Below are 17,472 nucleotides of genomic sequence, written 5' to 3'. Positions count from 1 at the left end.
AAAGTAGGACATGTCCAGGAAAAAGAGAGCGTCTGGTCACTCTACCATATCAACAATTTGATTTTTTTTCAATGAGTGAGTACTTTTTGCTATGATGAGTCTTTGCTCGGCAGCTGCGCTCGTTGTAAACCAACCAATCAGCACACAACTCATCTAAATATTCATGAGCATACCATAAACCAGGCTTGCATTAGGGCTCATAGAATGAAAAATATGCCATTTCAGCCCAACCAATGTTACACACCCTATACAGAAAATTTAAGGACCAGCACCAAATAGCCTAGATAACCATTCTATGACCCCTTTAAATTCTAATAACCCTTAAGGAAGCAGCCTTCTGTGTAACAGATTAATATCAAAGAACCAAAAAGCCTTATCAGAAAGCTATCACACGATTAAATGGTTGTGCAACATTAGAAGCTCAACTATTTATCTCTGCTAAGAGTTCTAATGCTGTAGTTTATTCCTTTCTCTTCAGAATTGGAGTGGCTTTCACAGGCAGCAGTGGAGATACCATGGAAATCAAAACTTATGGGAAATCTGAGAAGTAAGTCAGTGTTTGGAAACATCCAGCTAATTTTAAAGGGGTCAAATTCAACAACAAGTTAATGAATTGAGCAGCCAAGAAGTGGCACCAATGTCTTTTGTGTAAAATTCAAATTAAATCATACCACTTATTAAACTGTTTCTTTTTTTCCAATTCAATCAAATTTCATTAGTTTTTCATACATTATGTAGATGTAAAAACATACCCAAACAATTGAGTATGCAGTGCAGATATACAAACCAGAGTGTGAAACTAAATTCTTTATGTTTAGAATGAAATTAGCTATTTAATTTTCCAGAAATTGTCAACAGGATTTTTCCTTAACCTGCAGGTATAAACTGCTCCATGTCTTAGAGTTTGACCCAAACCGTAGGAGGATGAGCGTCATACTGCAGACTCCCTCAGGTAACATTATCCGCTTCAGCAGCAGACTGTGTTTATCGTGCTGCCAAAAACATAAAAAAATCTACAATAACGTTGGGATGAACCCATTTGGAATACAGGAAATTGTAATAAAGGATACTAATGTCTTTTTTTTTTCTTTTTCCCCTAAAGGAGGAAAAGTGCTTTTCACAAAAGGTGCTGAGTCTGCCATCTTGCCTTTCAGTACTGATGGAGAGATTGAAAAAACAAGATTACATGTGGACGAATTTGCCTTGGTGAGAAATTAAGATTCTTAGTTTTAGCAACAAATATCATGCAACTCCACATCGTTTCCATGAATATGCATATAATAGCAGTTTAAGAACAATACAGTATAACATGGCCTTTGCCATATGTTGTGAAAATTTAAACATTTCAAAAGCATATTCAAGCATAGCTAAAATACTGACATTTAAATTATCTTTTTTTTTTTTTTAAGATCGTAAAAATAGCATCTTAGTAGTGTTTCTTTGATTCATGCATCTGTTGTTTCTGTGCGTAAGCCTGGCATTTAGGAATGATGCAGTGATTACACCATGCTCTGTTGCTCTTTATGCCCACACACAAGCAGTCCTCCTTCCACATCATATCGTCAGATATTCGACCCCAGAATTGCTGCTCTTGTCTGGGCTTTATGTGGTCATCACGCCTTAAGGCCACTTTAAGGAATTAAACCCAATCTGTGATATTTTTCATTTAATATTTTTGTTGTTTTTGCCTTCCTTTATACATCCTTTCATCTCTAATCTACATCCCTCGTCCCTATTTTTATATAACCTTTCATCTTCCATCTCTTTGTTCCAATGTAGAAAGGTTTGCGTACCCTCGTTGTAGCATGTCGCCACTTCAGTCCAGAAGAGTACATTGATGTGGACAAGCGCCTGACTTCTGCTCGCACGGCTCTGCAGCAGAGGGAGGAGAAACTACAGGAAGCTTTTGCCTACATCGAAAGAGATCTGCAGCTCCTGGGAGCAACCGGGGTGGAAGACAAGTATGAAAAACATTAACATAAATTTCCAATCTAATTTTCCTTCATATAAATAGTTCATATGGAAGTAATGACAACTCATCTCAAAGAAATAATAAGCAATAAGTTATTTGAATGCAGTGATGATTCATTTAATTAATTAAATAAGTTGAAGCCATAATAAACAGTATATACAATGATTTAGTTTATTTGAATATAAAAAAGTCAGATAAATTGTTTGGAAACACAGCTAATAGTATATTAGTGCTGGATGCCAACTTCTAACAATCAGGTGGTACTTCATGTTAGAGATGGGGTTTCCATAGGGTCTGCATTAAATAATTGAAAAAAATAACTGCCAGATTTTCCATACTTCTTTCCAGACCATTTGTTCATTGATTTGTGAATTGATCTTTACGGGATTTTTTTCTAATATTAAAACTTCCTTATTTTAAAATTAAAGTACAATGAAAATCTTATTTCACTTGGTAAGACTGTATTTTATGAGGCTTTTAATTAAAAACATTAATTTCAAAGTTTTGTACAATCTATATCTTATAAATCATCATTAAAGCACACTTTAAAATAACGCATTGGTAAAAACGCGGATCTTACAGAGAAGTTAGACATTTTAATTGTTCATCATTGTCATGTAATTTGGAACACTGGACATATTTCAGTTAAGGGATATAAAATGTATTTTTTAGTCATTCATATACTTCTACTGTACAGTTAGGATATGTTTTCCTGGTCTCGCACCAATGGCATTTTTTATTACATTGCTTTTAAGTTTTGCTTTCTGTTATTACTTGTGTAGTTATCTTTTTTCATTTGACTTGTAACCAAATCCACATTTAAAAACTCAAAGTGTAATTTTTGTACACTCTATTACAACTAATTGAGGATAAACCACAGTTCTTTAGTTCAAGTCATTGATGTCTGGCATCCTGGCATCTTTGCTTCCATACCTAAATCAGAGTTTTGAATTACTTCTTCAATATGCAGCCAGGATCTCCAGAGTCCTGCTAATGACCTAATTATTTGACTCTAGTAGTGTTGCTGCAAAACCACATGTAAAAGAGTCCAGAAACTGGACCTCAAGGACTGAAATTGAAGACCCTTGATATAGATGGTTGCTGGAAGCCACCATAATAATATACTTTATAGTTTTTAGTCCACAGAGAATTGCAGACGTCACCAATATGAGTCTGTCTGGATCGAGCTGCTGCTTTGTGTCCTGGCATCCACTCACCATCTGCTCCTAAGCCTCAGTTTCTCACACTTTGTTTATCTCTCCATGCTCTCTCCTCTCTGCTTTGCTCCATTTGTGCTTCTGAAATGAGTTGCTCCCAGGACCACACATGGTCATGATTAAAGGGTCGCCTCTGTTATGAAAGTCATGACTAATATTCTCTTCAGTTCTCAGTCTAATATTTTAAAAAAGCTGTTTTTGATATGAACAGTCATTGCAAATCATTGGAACGGCCCTTATTCCCTCAAGAAAGATGCATCATACTTCCTCGTTCGTAAGTATGATGCATCTTTTGTAGGCTGGAAATGTGAGCAATCCAAACAATGAGGCGTTCTTCTTCTTAACACTCATTTATTATAATAATTTATTTCTCACTTGGCCTTTAAGAACATAACATATTTTCACTGAACACAGTCTCCCTTGTGCTCCACAGACTTCAAGACAAAGTTCAGGAGACAATCGAAGCTTTGCGCCTGGCAGGAATCAAAGTGTGGGTGTTGACAGGAGACAAACACGAGACGGCAGTCAGCGTCAGCCTGTCATGTGGCCACTTTCACAGGACCATGAACATCTTGGAGCTTCTGCAGCAGCGCTCCGATAATGAGTGTGCAGAGCAGCTCCGCAGACTGGCCCGGAGGTGGGAACCATACTCATACTCTTTTTTTTTTTTTTTTTGCTTCTTAATGCATCCACGCTCTGAAGCCGATCAAAACAGATGTTTGTATTATTTTTATAAATCATAATACATACGGGAGCATGAGTCTGTGTTCAATTAATGAAAAGTGATAACAAAACCATTTTACAATGAAAGCACTTATTTCATGCTTCTGTTTGGGATTTTATTGCAGTTGGTGGTAAAGTAAGAAGCTGAGCATAAACTACTGCAAGCTTTGACTCTTCAGTAATACATTTCTACAGTTCAAATAACTAATGAAAAGCAATGCAACTCTCTGACTCAATAACTGAGTCAAATATTAGCTGATAGTGAATTGTAGAATCCAACATACTAGTATATCTTTTCATAGTTCTCTTCCTTGTGTGTTTGTGTGATTGTCTTCATCTTTTTTTTTTTGTTTGTTCGCAGGATAAAAGAAGACCACGTTATTCAGCACGGCTTGGTTGTAGATGGAGCTAGTCTGTCTTTAGCCTTGAGGGAACATGAGAAACTGTTTATGGAAGTTTGTAAAAACTGCTCAGCCGTGCTCTGCTGCCGTATGGCTCCTCTTCAGAAAGCAAAGGTAAACGCCTACTGCTCTTTCCTGAGTGTCACATTAGTAGACAACCTTCTGCTCTAGATTATCACATCTTGGTCAGACATTTAAACTATTGCACAGTCTCGTCTTCTCCACCTTTGCTACAGGTTAGTGTTTTTTTTCAAATGCTCTGCAGGGTTAAATTAGTGAGTTCATTTTCCAGAGGCACTTGTTGCTGAAGAGAAAAAGATGTTGCGGTTAAGAGGTTGCTCTTTTGAACAGGTGCCGAGCTCACTATTAGAATTGGTTATTTCTTGATGATGGCCATCAATCCAATTTAACAGATCAGATTGTTTTGGTAATTTTAAGGAAATGTTCAGAATCAAAGCATCATTTTTTTAATTTTTTTTTTAGATGTTAAGTGTTTATTGTTGCTGTTTTTTTTCAGGTGGTCCGTTTGCTAAAGACCTCCCCAGAAAAGCCAATAACATTAGCTATCGGGGATGGAGCAAATGATGTCAGCATGATACAAGAAGCTCATGTGGGCATAGGTAAAGGCTCACATAATCTTCAGTAATACAACTTGAAACCGTGCGGCTCTTCTGATTTGTTGTCTGAACTGTGCATTTATGGTTGGATCACCAGGCATCATGGGGAAGGAAGGTCGACAGGCCGTGAGAAACAGTGACTATGCAATTGCTAGGTTTAAATTCCTGGCTAAACTACTGTTGGTCCATGGTCACTTCTACTACATTCGAATAGCTACTCTTGTACAGTACTTTTTCTACAAGGTAGGATATGTCTCCATTGACCGACAATGTTTTCCCCTCTGCAGCTTTTCCAAGAACAATTACTTTGACTCATGGTGTTTTGGAACTAAAGCATAAGTTGTGTACTGTATAATAATCTATCTGTTCTCACGCTGTCGTGTTTAAGCATTTTTTTTTGTCTTTCCGTTTCATCTAGAATGTGTGTTTTATTACGCCACAGTTTTTATACCAGTTCTTCTGCTTGTTTTCACAACAAGTAAGTCTAATTTAAATATCCTTTTTCCTGTTTTGTTTATGTAAAGGTTTTGCTTCTGGTTTTGAATATTTTACTTTATTTCCTAAAATGACATACTTTTTATAGAACGTCTGTTCATATCTAGTGTATTTTCCTTAATTTAGAGTGTCTAAAGTTGAGCATTTTACTGCCCCTCCAAGATGTATTCCCTTTCTTTAAAGTCTGTTAATACTTTTACAATTGTCTTTCAGTAGCTTACTTGAGTGATACAATATTCTTTTAGAAAGCTAGAATTAAAAACACTAACCTTAAGCTGTTACTCTCATAATTCCCTGTTCCCACATACAATGTGTGTTACTCAGTGGGTGTCTTACTAACTGTTCAGCTCTATATTCTGTTGTTGGTAAAGCTTATTGTGAAGAGTTGGAGCCAAAACTCTCAGCTAATGATTTTCTGTTGAAATGCTCTCTGTCCAATCCAGACTCTGTATGACAGTGTTTACCTGACGCTGTACAACATCTGCTTCACCTCGCTGCCCATCCTTGTGTATAGTCTGTTTGAGCAGCTGGTCCATCCTGACATCCTGCAGAGTAAACCGTGCCTGTACAGGTAAGGCCCTGTGTCAAGTCCTGGTCTACACTATAATGTAGTATTCACTGCTAGGAAATGATCAGCAGTTTTTTATTCATCTGAAAATGAATGAATGTCATAAAGGACCAAAATAAAGCTAGTTAGGACCTAGAATTAGGATTCATTAAAGAGATTGAATTTCAGAAATTAAACTCTTTGTGTTTTCCACAGAGATATCAGCAAAAACTCTCTGCTGTCCTTCCGGACGTTCCTGTACTGGACTGTGTTGGGCTTCAGTCATGCCTTTGTGTTTTTCTTTGGGTCCTACATACTGATGGGGGAGGACACCACACTCATGGGCAATGGACAGGTCTGTTTGTCAGAGCATGTGGGGAAAAAGAATTCTTTAGAAACTTCATGTATAAGAATTGTTTTTTTGAAGCTAGAAAACAGTAGTTCAAGCCATAAAGCCCTGATATTGAGTTGATTTTAGATGTTTGTGTTTGTGTCCTCTCAGTGGTATTGATATTATTATTGAAGGTAGAGACAACCTGCTGCTATTTCAGTACCATTCCCTTGATGTTGCTGTTTTCTATCTCTAGCTCGTCTTTTTTTTTATTAGACAGTTCTTTCATTCTCTCTTTACTCCTGCATCATATCTTTCCATCTTTATTTTAGTTGGTAGTTTGCTGTTTCTGAATGCACTCACTTTGATTACTCTCGTTTGGTTGTCTTTCCTTCCATCTTTGGTTGATTATGCGTTTTCCTTCTGCCTTCACGCTGTGCATGTCTTCAGATGTTGCGAGCTAACAGGCAGCTGGTAAGAGTCTGCTCTATAGTTGAATGCATGTCCTTGGGAGGTTAATATGAGTACTCATGAGGATTCATCAGCATCCTGTCTATTCTTAACAATTCTCTCCAATATGGGTTCAGATGGATTTCTATGCCAAGCACCTATCTTTCTTTTTTTGTAGTCATTTTGTTGTATAAAGCCCTCTTTTTAAAAAAAAAAAAAAAAGCTTGTTCAGTAAGATGTTTGTCATAGAGCCACACAAAGCAGTGTGTTATTGCAAAGCAGATGGAAAGTGGCAAATGGTTTTTAATGTTTCTTGGAATAAAATACCACAGCATCTGAACATCTTTAGGAATATTTCTTTACTGGCTTTGTGGATTACATATTGGGTTATTCTCAGTCAGATGCAGTGAAGGAAATGTATAAACATGACTTTAAAAGTCGTAATGCTTACTGTGGGCCCATTTTAAGATATGCTTTAACCCCTTGAACCCACCGGCGGGTCCAGCTGCTACATGACCTCGTAATTTTACCAAACCCCCAGTATTGATGTAAAAAACATATTTGGCACAGTTTGGTGACATTTATGGATAAATGTGCCAAACTGGCCCCTCCGCCTAAGAAATTTCTCACTAATACCATTCTAAAATAAATATTATTCATCTGATTGAGTCCAAATTTGGTATATTTTTACACAACATTTAGATTTGAAAGTCTGTACTACTTTTTTGTGCTATAAACAATATTTTGGTAGTGTTTTGCAATGTTTATTTCAAAGAAAATTTTGGCGAGGTTCAAAAAATGCAAAATATTTTGTATTTTGTCCCTAATATTTCAGGCAGGGTCAAAGCTACAATGGTGCTGACACCAGAAAACCATTCTATGACATCTTACCTTTACAGACGTACCAAAAGTTTCTTCTTAAATCTAATAGCTTTGAGGCTATAAGTTATTTACTTTTGTGTGTTTTTGTCAGGCAGAAATTTATTTATACCCCCTTAGGGTGTAAGAGGTTAATCTGAAAGGTCTCCTATGTAGTAGGGTGGGGTGATATGGGCTTAAAATCTCATCAGGATATTTTTTAATACCATTGTGATAAAGATAATGACAAAAACACTCATCAATTCTTTTAAATCATTCTTAGTTAACTGTATACCTGTGACTGCATGTTACATCAATCATAGCCCCATAATGACAAATAATGACCTTGAAAAAAAAAAATACAAAATTTAAAATAGGCTCCTAAAGAAACCTAACTATGCTTTGACCTCTCCACAGTTTTATCTCAGATCTGTCTGCTTGTTCCTCAGTGTCTGTGATAGTGATTTTTCACCAATGTTCTCCAACTAACTTCTCAGGTCTTCACAGAACAGTTTTATACCAATATTAAATTGTAGAGTAGAAATAGTGAATTAATTTCTTTCAACTTGATTATGTCTTGCCTTTACATAAAGTCACTAAACATACAAACAACAGATGCCAAACAACAGACAACTTTCTCAACCAGGGCTGCTGCCTTTAATAAGATCCCTCATTCCTGCAAATCTGCTAATATAAGCATGAATCTGCTCATATTTTCCTCCCTGTCACGACACCACACTCTTGATTTTTCCTAAAATAATACCTTAAGTTGAAGTAACTGCACCTGACATTTTTTTTTCATTCATGATATAAATATCTAGGTGATTTAAAATAATAAAAAAAGCTTTTAACCCTATCAGATATTCTACTAAGACTGCATGTTGGCTGAGCTTCTTTCTGATCATAAAGTCTGGTAAGCTAATGATGAACTGCAGCTTTAGATAATCTTTGTCTGTTCTTCCAGATGTTTGGGAACTGGACGTTTGGAACACTCGTCTTTACTGTGATGGTCATCACTGTGACTTTAAAGGTAAATATTAAAGAACCTTAAAATTAAAGAAATTTAGGAATTATTTGTATTATTGCTGTCGAGATAATTAACCCTAGTTTCAAAGACAGTTAATTTCCCAAATGCTTTGCTTAACCCATTTAGGCCTAAAACGCCTGGAAAAAACACCTTAAAAACCTATGGCCGATTTTAAAAAATACCCCTAAAACCTGAAGTTTTTCTGTAAATTCAGCAACTGTGTCAACGCCTTAATTATTGATATCTCAGCTTCTGTAGCAGATAGAACTCAAAATATATTTTATCTTTGAAATTCTTCCAAAAAAAAAATGTGAAAAGCAGTAATCAAAAAAAAAAAAAATTCAACCTTTTATTTTTTCCATATGTGATCATGTCTTCATTGAGAATGTGCAATATAAAACGTTTTCAAAATAAAGAACAAACATTACATAAATAACTATCTGATGATTACTTATTAACAGTATTATTATGCATAATAATGCATATGTCTGTGTTATAAATTGCATACAACCTACCTCCAGATGGCCACAAATCTGTCCCGGGACATATTTTGGGGGAACTGCGTCCTGAAGAGAGGTTTACATACACAGCCCAATAAATGTCTTCATCTCCGTCACAGTCACGGGTGACCACTTTGCCATCTTTACTCTTGTTGGAGTTTGGTTTGTTTGGTCACTGTACCTATTCGTCTCGGTAACTAGATGCATCCAAAGTTCTTCATTAAAAATATGCTCAAATGCCTGCAGCGGTGTGGCGTCTGCAGGCAAATCAACTTTCACTCCAGGTGTGCGGTTGAAAACACTCCGTGCATTGCGGTGGTAGTTCGATTGGTTCAGCGCGTTCAAAGTCATCATTTCATCTATACCGTCATCAAAGCCGACACACTCCTCAAAATCACTGCCTTCCGACAACTCTTCTCTGTCAAACTCCTCCATGTTTGCTTGAAAAAAACTTATTTCTTCTTGCTTGACTTATATGCTCTCCCGGCGTCAATGGTAGAATGACGCAACAGCACCCCCGGCTTGAATGGTAGAAATGCGGTAATGCTTTCCCGGCCTAAATGGGTTAAAGTAGTAAACATAGAGTCTAAACACATAGTTTGTGTTGTTTGGTCAAGATCAGTTCATTGAAACGTTATCTGGTGGTTCGGTTTCTTTTCCAAGCCAAAAAAAAAAAAAAATCTGTGGCTAAAAAAACCACAGAGTAGGCTTCAGTCAGTTGGTCAGATTTGAATAAGGTGGGAAGAGAATGTAAACACTGGAAGCAGATGCTGCCTTTTAAATAGTACCAATATGGAGAATGTCATTTTCTTATAGTTCTATGATCTAGTTATCCAAGGAGTAAACTGAATGGGTTCACGAGTCATAATGCCCCTCAAAAAACTCCCACAAAAAATAAAACATTCTGCATCATCCCAGAATGCATCACATACCTGGGAACATGTTGCAGAGATCAACAGTTTAATAATATTCTTTATTCTTTTTACTTCTCTGCATATTTACTAACCTAATCCAGACTTCTATTTCTTTCATTATTATTTCCTATCTGGAGGGGCTGTCCATATTTTCCCTTAATATGCAAAATATCACACAGCACAGTGTTGTATAGTGCTGACTCAAGATCCTCTAACAGACAGGTTTCTTGTCAATATGTGCAGATAAGCAGCTAAGTGTTTAAAAATAGAATTTCACCAGCAAATATGCTTATTGAAAGTCAGTTTAAAACCCTTAGTTAGCCTTAGTTTAGCTTGGTTTGGTCTGTAGAGACAGATGGGTCATTTGTAATGAAGTATGTGGAGAGGAGGATGATGTCAGTGAGCATTAACTGCTCAGGTCTCTTTTATAGCACAGAAGCAGATTGCCAGAGTTTACGGGTGCCCCGGCGGTTCCTTCATCAATTTTTTAACTTGACTTTTACTTTTCTCCATTTTGCAGCTGGCATTAGAGACGCAGTTTTGGACCTGGATGAACCATTTTGTGACGTGGGGCTCAATCGCTTTCTATTTCATCTTCTCTCTCTTTTACGGAGGGATTATTTGGTGAGAACTTCAATCTATACTGGGCTATAATCATTATATGTTGCAAAGTCTCAATTCCAAGTATTTGTATTGTTCTGTTCAAACAAATCTCTCTTTTGTTCTGAAACAAATCCCAGAAAAGTCTTTTAATAACTTTTCTAAAGTAGTTGGAGGGTAGCCGGAGTAATTGACATATGCAGCCTGGAAACTTTAGGATGAACAGTTTTCTATATAATCTGTGTTAAGACTGTCAGAGAGCCTGACATTGTGTATTTTCTGCTGTGGTGAAATAACATATTTTTGTTTTTTTGGGGTTTGTACCAGCATAGATAGAATCCTAGTTCTCCTTGTTGAACCAATCAAATCTTTTTTTTTTTTCTCCACCACTTGAGCTCATTTGGTTAAATCACAGACATCTTGGAGCCCTCCGAACAAAATTGGGCCATTTTTCAGGATTGTTTCTAGGACATCTGTAATGTTTTTTCTAGACTCTCTTGGGAATAACATTATTTGAGTGCACATTTCTAAGTGATGCTGAATCTGATGTAACGCTGAAAAGGGAACATTTCCAGTATGGCTGCTGATCTTTTCTGTTGGTTTTATAACCAATCGAATAGATTTGCCACTGTTTAATAAAAAGTTAGCTCTTTGCTTAACCATGTTTGAACTCTCTGCAGGCCATTCCTGCACACCCAGGACATGTACTTCGTCTTTGTCCAACTGCTGTCCAGTGGTTCTGCCTGGTTCGCCATCATCATTATTGTCATCACCTGCCTCTTTCCTGACGTGTTGAAGAAGGTCTTATACAGACATCTTCGTCCAACCAGCACACAGAAGAGTCAGGTAATATAAATCTCCAACAACTAGATACCCACAGGTTGTTGTAATGAAGTCCAATAATTAACAAATATTCAATTTTTACTGTATTTATTCCAAATAATAATGCCTTTTTTTGCCTTGTATTGGGGTTTACATATAAAAATCAACAGCAGCAGGCAAATATTTAGCTTTTATTACAAAGCAAAGTGGCAGTTTAGAAATTTTACAGTTAAATGTATTGATAAAGTTTTGCAGATATATGCTCAACACTAAATTTTGATAAAGATTTAGATTGAGATCACAGTAGAACGAAGAAAAAAACAGCTTTAGGGTAATTACGTTGTCTTCTGTTGGCTTATTTACATATATTTGTAATCTAGATTCCTACTATAGCACAAAATATTGCAACTGTATTCTCATATTATAAGACAAACCTGGAAGTGAAAAATGTCACAATTACCCCAAATGAACACGGCTTGTAAATAGAACTGTAGTTGAAGAGTTAATTTTTTATTAGCCTATTTGTTCATGACTAACCTGCTTCTTAACAGCAATGTAATCATGGTTATGTTTGATAATCGATGAGCAAACAGTGTCACCTCTGTTATCTTACTCTATTGATTTGTTTGTCTTGATGCTTCATGTTCTACTTTCTGTACTGGTTTCTGAAAAATTCCCAGCTAATTTCTTAGAAAATTTGCCAACTTTTTCCAGTCTGTGTGCTGTTTCTAGTTTCTACTTCAGCCTCCACCCTGTTTTGTCTTGAGTGTGTTAGGGTGTGTGTGTGTGTGTGTGTGTATGTGTGTAAACATGTCTGAAATCGTGTTTTTAAATGGGTCTGTGTGCGAGAGGAAAAGTTTGATTTCTAGCCTCTGTTTGTTTGTTCTTCATCTTACCCTTTGTTTGTGCTCTCCTGGTGTAGATGTATTCCAACCGAGTGGTCATAGGTGATGACTTCATCGCTCTGCAGCCTTTGTCCAGAGCCAAGAGCCAGCTGGGCAAAATTAGGTAGAAGATTTGAGATCTGTTGAGCCGTGGACTTCATACATCTTAGATAAATCCATCTGTGAAAACGCCTAACTGCAGGAGCGCTTCATGCAAATGCAATATTTCTTTTAAGGATGTTATATAAAAGTTTAACTGCATCTTGTTTGGTTGCATTTCTCAAAACCTTGTCTCTTTTTTTAACCGAAACTGGATAAATTATATCTTTCAGCAAACACTTTAATTCTTAAAACTCTAAAAATACTGTAAGGCAGATAGATATCAAAGCTTTAATTAATATTTTCAATTGTATTACTTTTTAATGATTAGTCTTAATAAAGTCTTAATACTTTAAAATCCTTTTTAATCTCTGGACTTTTGGTATTTTAGTCAAATATTTTACTTTATTTGTAATAATCAAAGTGTCGCTTTTAATTATCTTTATTCTCAGAGAGAAACATTGCTTTGCAGAATAAGTGCTCTTATATGTGCTCATTCATAATTCTTAGTATCAGTTGTCCTTAAGCATTTTTGATACCGGCTGTTAGTGTCGTACTGTGTTGGAAGAGTAACGTGTCTGTGACAGCATGCTCTAAACTAGCCAATCAGCATTCTCTGTAGCTGGGTTCAGGAAAATATCAATGAGTTTGAGGTCTTGCAGAAGAAGGAGAATTTTAGCCTCTGCATGCATTACATCCTGGTAGAAACGCTGACAGAAATGTGTCTCCAGACCTTCTCCTCACAGCATGATCCTGCCATTCCCCAACCCATCCACTGCATGATCAAATGCATGAGTGAATGAGTAGATTCATCATTTTATCTTCTTATGGAAATCCCACCTGACGTCCCAGAATATTGATTCTTTTCTCCTGCACTTTTCAAAATGTGGATTAGTTTTTCTTAAACCCTTAAGAATAGCCACGATGCCCTTCATCAGGATGTGTGATCAGATCTGAGCTCCCACCCGGCATGCCTCTGTTTTTAAGATGAGGCATGAAGCACACATGGTAACTTTATGTGTTGGTGCGATCCTCTTCACATTTTTTCAGCCCATAGTCTTTAGAATGATTTCACGTTATAAGATGGCGTCTTTACCTCAGTCGTCCACCTGCATGGTTTTGGGTAGATCCACGTGTCTGGACTGATTGCTCAATAAGCTGCATGAGCAACTTTCTTTGGGTTTATATGAAAAGCAGTATGATACTCTTTTAATAGAAGCATGACAGATTGTCATTGTGGGTCACTACAGACCAATGGCAAACATTTTGCACCGTCTTGCAGTTTTTCCAAAATAACCTCCTCAGAGTAGCATGAACTCTTGTTGAAGAAATTAAATTTCACGTAAAAGATGTGTGCTTTCTTACACATTTCAAAATGGCTCAGACAATGGTTTTTCAATGCTGTAGAAAAAAGTTTCAGTAATTTTTCACATTTTATACAAGATAGAAGGCCGTCATGGGTTGTCACGGCTCTGCCTTTTTTCAAGCTCTGAAAGAGCAGCAGGTTAATTAGCTCAGATACTAATAGATTTTTCCTAAGCCTCTTCCACTGAGAAATCTTTTGTAATGCCTTAAGCTTCGTTCATTGGTTGCTTAGTTTTACAGCTGTCTCTAAATCAACATAACCTGCAGCCAGTCTACTCACTCGCCTTTTATTTTCTCTGTTGTGGGAAAATAAAAGCCCTTAAGTATATGTAAAAAAAAATAATTATTGCCTCTTATAAAGCGTTGGTTAATAATCTATCAGGCTTAAGTAGGACGCCTATTTAACAGTGTTGTTAACATGATTTTACAGACACCAGTTGGCAGATAAGCTAACTTAGCTTGTGAAATAACAAACTGATGGTTCAGTTGCTAAGTTGCAAAGGGCACCAAGACCAAAAGTTTTTTTTGCCTAATCAGTTGCCAATTTAAAGTGCTGCCGGGACTGGCTCACTGATTAACAGGCCTCCTGCATATTGAATCATTTGTTTGTTGCTTAATAAGCAGCATTGATTATGTATCCACTGTACTCTGATATTTAGTCTTAAATTGACTCTAAATGCTGCAATTATCAGTTCTGTTGAACAACGTCCTCTGTTCTAAGACATTTCTTAAAGAAACAAGATATGGCAGCTATCACCGAATCGGTGAAATATTTGAGTATTGTGTGGAGGACTTAATGACGAGCATGGATTATTATTATTATTTTTTTTTTTTTAAGTTGGTTTGTGTCTCTGGCTAACCAGCAGTCTACCCGGGTGACTGGTGGGTAAGCCAGCAGGGCTGACTGTAAGCATCTTGTGTCCTTCAGATGGAGCAGGGTGAGGGTTCAGTCGGCCCAGTATATGACCCTGTTAAAGCCCAGCGGAGCCCAGGGGAGGACAATTGGCACCTGCTAGCTGCTTATCCTCCCCCTGCTGCCCCCGGCACAGACCCATGCTCCCCTAGGTAGTACCCTAATTTGTATTGCTCTTCACTGCCATTGTCCCTATTGTACTGTCACTGCCCTTGTTTGATCTGAGGTCCAACCAACCCTGTGCACTCCCTCACACCTACAGTAACCTGCACAGGCCCCAGTGTTTGCTTAAAAGCTACACCTCTGATCACTGTCCCATGGCTTTGTATTGCAGTTACTCCCATACTGCACTCTTTATTTTATTTGTTGTCCAGAGGTAATGTGTGTCTGATGGTCAGTATCACTTTGTGTATGAATAATCACTCTTCTCCTTGCTCATAATTAACTCCATCCTTGCCTTCACCTCTATGAATGATCTCATGCTCCCAAGCCCAGGTGTGACTGACACTGTCAACACATGCCCCCACCATGATAGTGCCTGACTTTCCCTAACCTGGTCTCAATTCACCCCTCACTGTTATTGATCAGGTAGGGGTTTAAGACTGAGAGAATGCTGTTGGCATGCCTGCTTCATTTGTCATTGTTGTATTCTCATTCAGTCATCTGAAACAGCCCAACTTGTTGAAATGTCCTTGTTTGCTTGTTATTTTTGTTCCAAAAAAATCCCTTTGCAGTTTTCATTTTGGGGTATTGTTTCCTTTATACTTTTCCTTTTTTTATAGTTCAAAATACAGTTGAGCCAAAATAAATTTGCATTATCGAGATTTGTTGGGATATATTATGTATATTATACAGTAAGGTCCTTTCTTAATTACTATATTACGTAATATTTCTACCTATAAAGTAACAATGTTCCGTGACTGAGAATCTCCCTCCAATTGTCTGATATAAAACATAAACTTTACAGCAGTGTCCCCCATATTTAAGCACGCATTTAGCTGTTTATTTTGATAATCTTAGTGAAAGTATTTGCTAGAATCAAGCAGTAACCAGTGTTTTGGAGAAAATCCCAATCCCTCTGACCAATAGTCAATGCGGTCTGTAAATTGTTCACTACCAAACAAAAAAGCACTCCCACATAGACCCACCCAGAAGTTCAGCGGCCAGCTATTAGCTAATTATTAGACATGCCAAACTTGCGTAAAGGAAGTAGTCTTTGCTGTGTGCTGTTTTAGGTTTAAGATGAATATGTAACAGGGAGCTCTATCTGGATCAGAGTTCTGTCTTTGCCTCAAGCAGGGCCATTTAAGTTGTTGATGTTTGGAAGAAGTAGTAGACCTGATGAATGATCAGGGTCTCAGAGGCACTAATCTGAGTGCAGCTGAACTGAGCCAAAAAAGAAAATCTCTGAAATTCTGAATGAGATCCTGAATACAAACACCCTCTGTACAGTGACTGCTCAGCCTTAGAAATGGATCAGAGCTTCATCATCCAAGGAGATAAAGGAGAAGGCCTGCTGCTCCTCGACATCAAAAGTATTCGACTGAGGTGGTTTGGGCATTTAATGGTTCCTTTAGAGGTTTTCTAGAAACTTGTCATTGGTAGATATCCAGTCCCAGAGCTTATTGGAGTACTTAGAGACTTAGTGGCCTGGATCCCATCTTGGGATCCTTCTGAATAAGCTTAGATCACCTTTAGTGTAATGGGGTCTGGTTCCCTCACTGATCACTCTACCATCTAGACTCCTATCTTTGTCAAGTAAGAAGCTGGGAATAGACGGATGGAAATGTTCCCAGGACCTTGATTAAATTATATTTTATTGATAGACTTTGAGCTCCAACTGAATCAGATTCAGATTGGCAAAAATTACTCTGTAAACTTATGTTTGAAATTTCTTATATTGTCATTTTAGTCGTCTTGCATAGAGGACGGTTCTATATATATTTTACCAAGATCAAAATATATTCTTTTCTGGTCAACAAATTAACTCCAAGAGGATGTGCTCAATAAAGATTTCTCTCTGGGCATTTTATGGCAGAGATTTCAGCTGTTCAACCTCATCTGTTGGTTTGGGTTTACTGTGGGCAGAATGTCATTTGGCTTCCTAGAACGGCGACAAGTTTGTTAGAAAGGCTTCTATTTTAACATGGTTTTGTCAAAAGGGCTTTTGGACTCTTGCTTGAATGATTTATCAGATTTGTAAATGCTGATTTCTACTTAGCTTTATAAAGTTCCAGACAACCTCAATCAGTTATTGGTTATCACCCACAGGATCTCACAAAATCATTAGAACTTAACATTTACTGCTGTGGTTCTGCTTTATCTCCATAATGTGGATAGGATATTCATTAAATAAACAAACCCTTTTATAACCTTGTTACAGGCTACAGAGGCTAGCCTTGCATTTCCTCCTAAATGCTCTTGGTTTTGAGAATGATTTATAAGGAGTTTGAAGTGTGTGTTTTCATGTCTGTAGCCAAGGAGTAAAAGTTTGGTTTGATGCCAACCGTGTCTCAAATTTCTGGTGCAGTAAAACATCAGAGCACAGTGGGATGCCTCTTTAGCAAGTACTGTTTTGTACTCTTTCTTAAAAATAAAATAGAGCCTATATATTTTTAAACTCGAGTGAAATTGAAATTAGTCATGTTTGTGTTAGTTTTCAGTTGCACTCAGAAAACAGAGACAAATTTGCCCCCTTTGCGCTGCAGTCATTAATTTCAACAAATAATTACCAAAT

At 37.2% G+C, this 17,472-nt stretch overlaps 1 protein-coding gene across 9 annotated transcripts in view; it reads left to right on the top strand.

Moving 5' to 3' along the window:
* Positions 1 to 17,472, top strand: part of atp11b (ATPase phospholipid transporting 11B (putative)) — a 50,147-nt gene that overhangs the window by 24,533 nt on the left and 8,142 nt on the right. For 2 of the 9 annotated variants that reach the window (XM_038295007.1, XM_038295005.1), the window contains exons 15-29: positions 479 to 547; positions 879 to 952; positions 1,103 to 1,206; positions 1,780 to 1,961; positions 3,623 to 3,826; positions 4,274 to 4,427; positions 4,831 to 4,933; positions 5,028 to 5,173; positions 5,349 to 5,408; positions 5,869 to 5,996; positions 6,189 to 6,327; positions 6,754 to 6,777; positions 8,576 to 8,641; positions 10,573 to 10,676; positions 11,333 to 11,498. In XM_038295007.1, coding sequence (XP_038150935.1) covers positions 479 to 547; positions 879 to 952; positions 1,103 to 1,206; positions 1,780 to 1,961; positions 3,623 to 3,826; positions 4,274 to 4,427; positions 4,831 to 4,933; positions 5,028 to 5,173; positions 5,349 to 5,408; positions 5,869 to 5,996; positions 6,189 to 6,327; positions 6,754 to 6,777; positions 8,576 to 8,641; positions 10,573 to 10,676; positions 11,333 to 11,498 — 1,723 coding nt within the window. Of the gene's footprint in view, positions 1 to 478; positions 548 to 878; positions 953 to 1,102; positions 1,207 to 1,779; positions 1,962 to 3,622; positions 3,827 to 4,273; positions 4,428 to 4,830; positions 4,934 to 5,027; positions 5,174 to 5,348; positions 5,409 to 5,868; positions 5,997 to 6,188; positions 6,328 to 6,753; positions 6,778 to 8,575; positions 8,642 to 10,572; positions 10,677 to 11,332; positions 11,499 to 12,396; positions 12,483 to 14,750; positions 14,888 to 14,997; positions 15,324 to 17,472 lie in introns of those variants that run through there. The other 7 variants (XM_038295010.1, XM_038295011.1, XM_038295006.1 and 4 more) reach the window with 7 other exon arrangements.

Source organism: Cyprinodon tularosa, unplaced genomic scaffold (genome assembly GCF_016077235.1).
Source record: "Cyprinodon tularosa strain WSP-4 unplaced genomic scaffold, ASM1607723v1 ctg35, whole genome shotgun sequence".
NCBI lineage: Eukaryota > Metazoa > Chordata > Actinopteri > Cyprinodontiformes > Cyprinodontidae > Cyprinodon > Cyprinodon tularosa.
The sequence above is the reverse complement of the archived record's forward strand: the minus strand, read 5'-3'. Positions and strand labels throughout refer to the sequence as shown.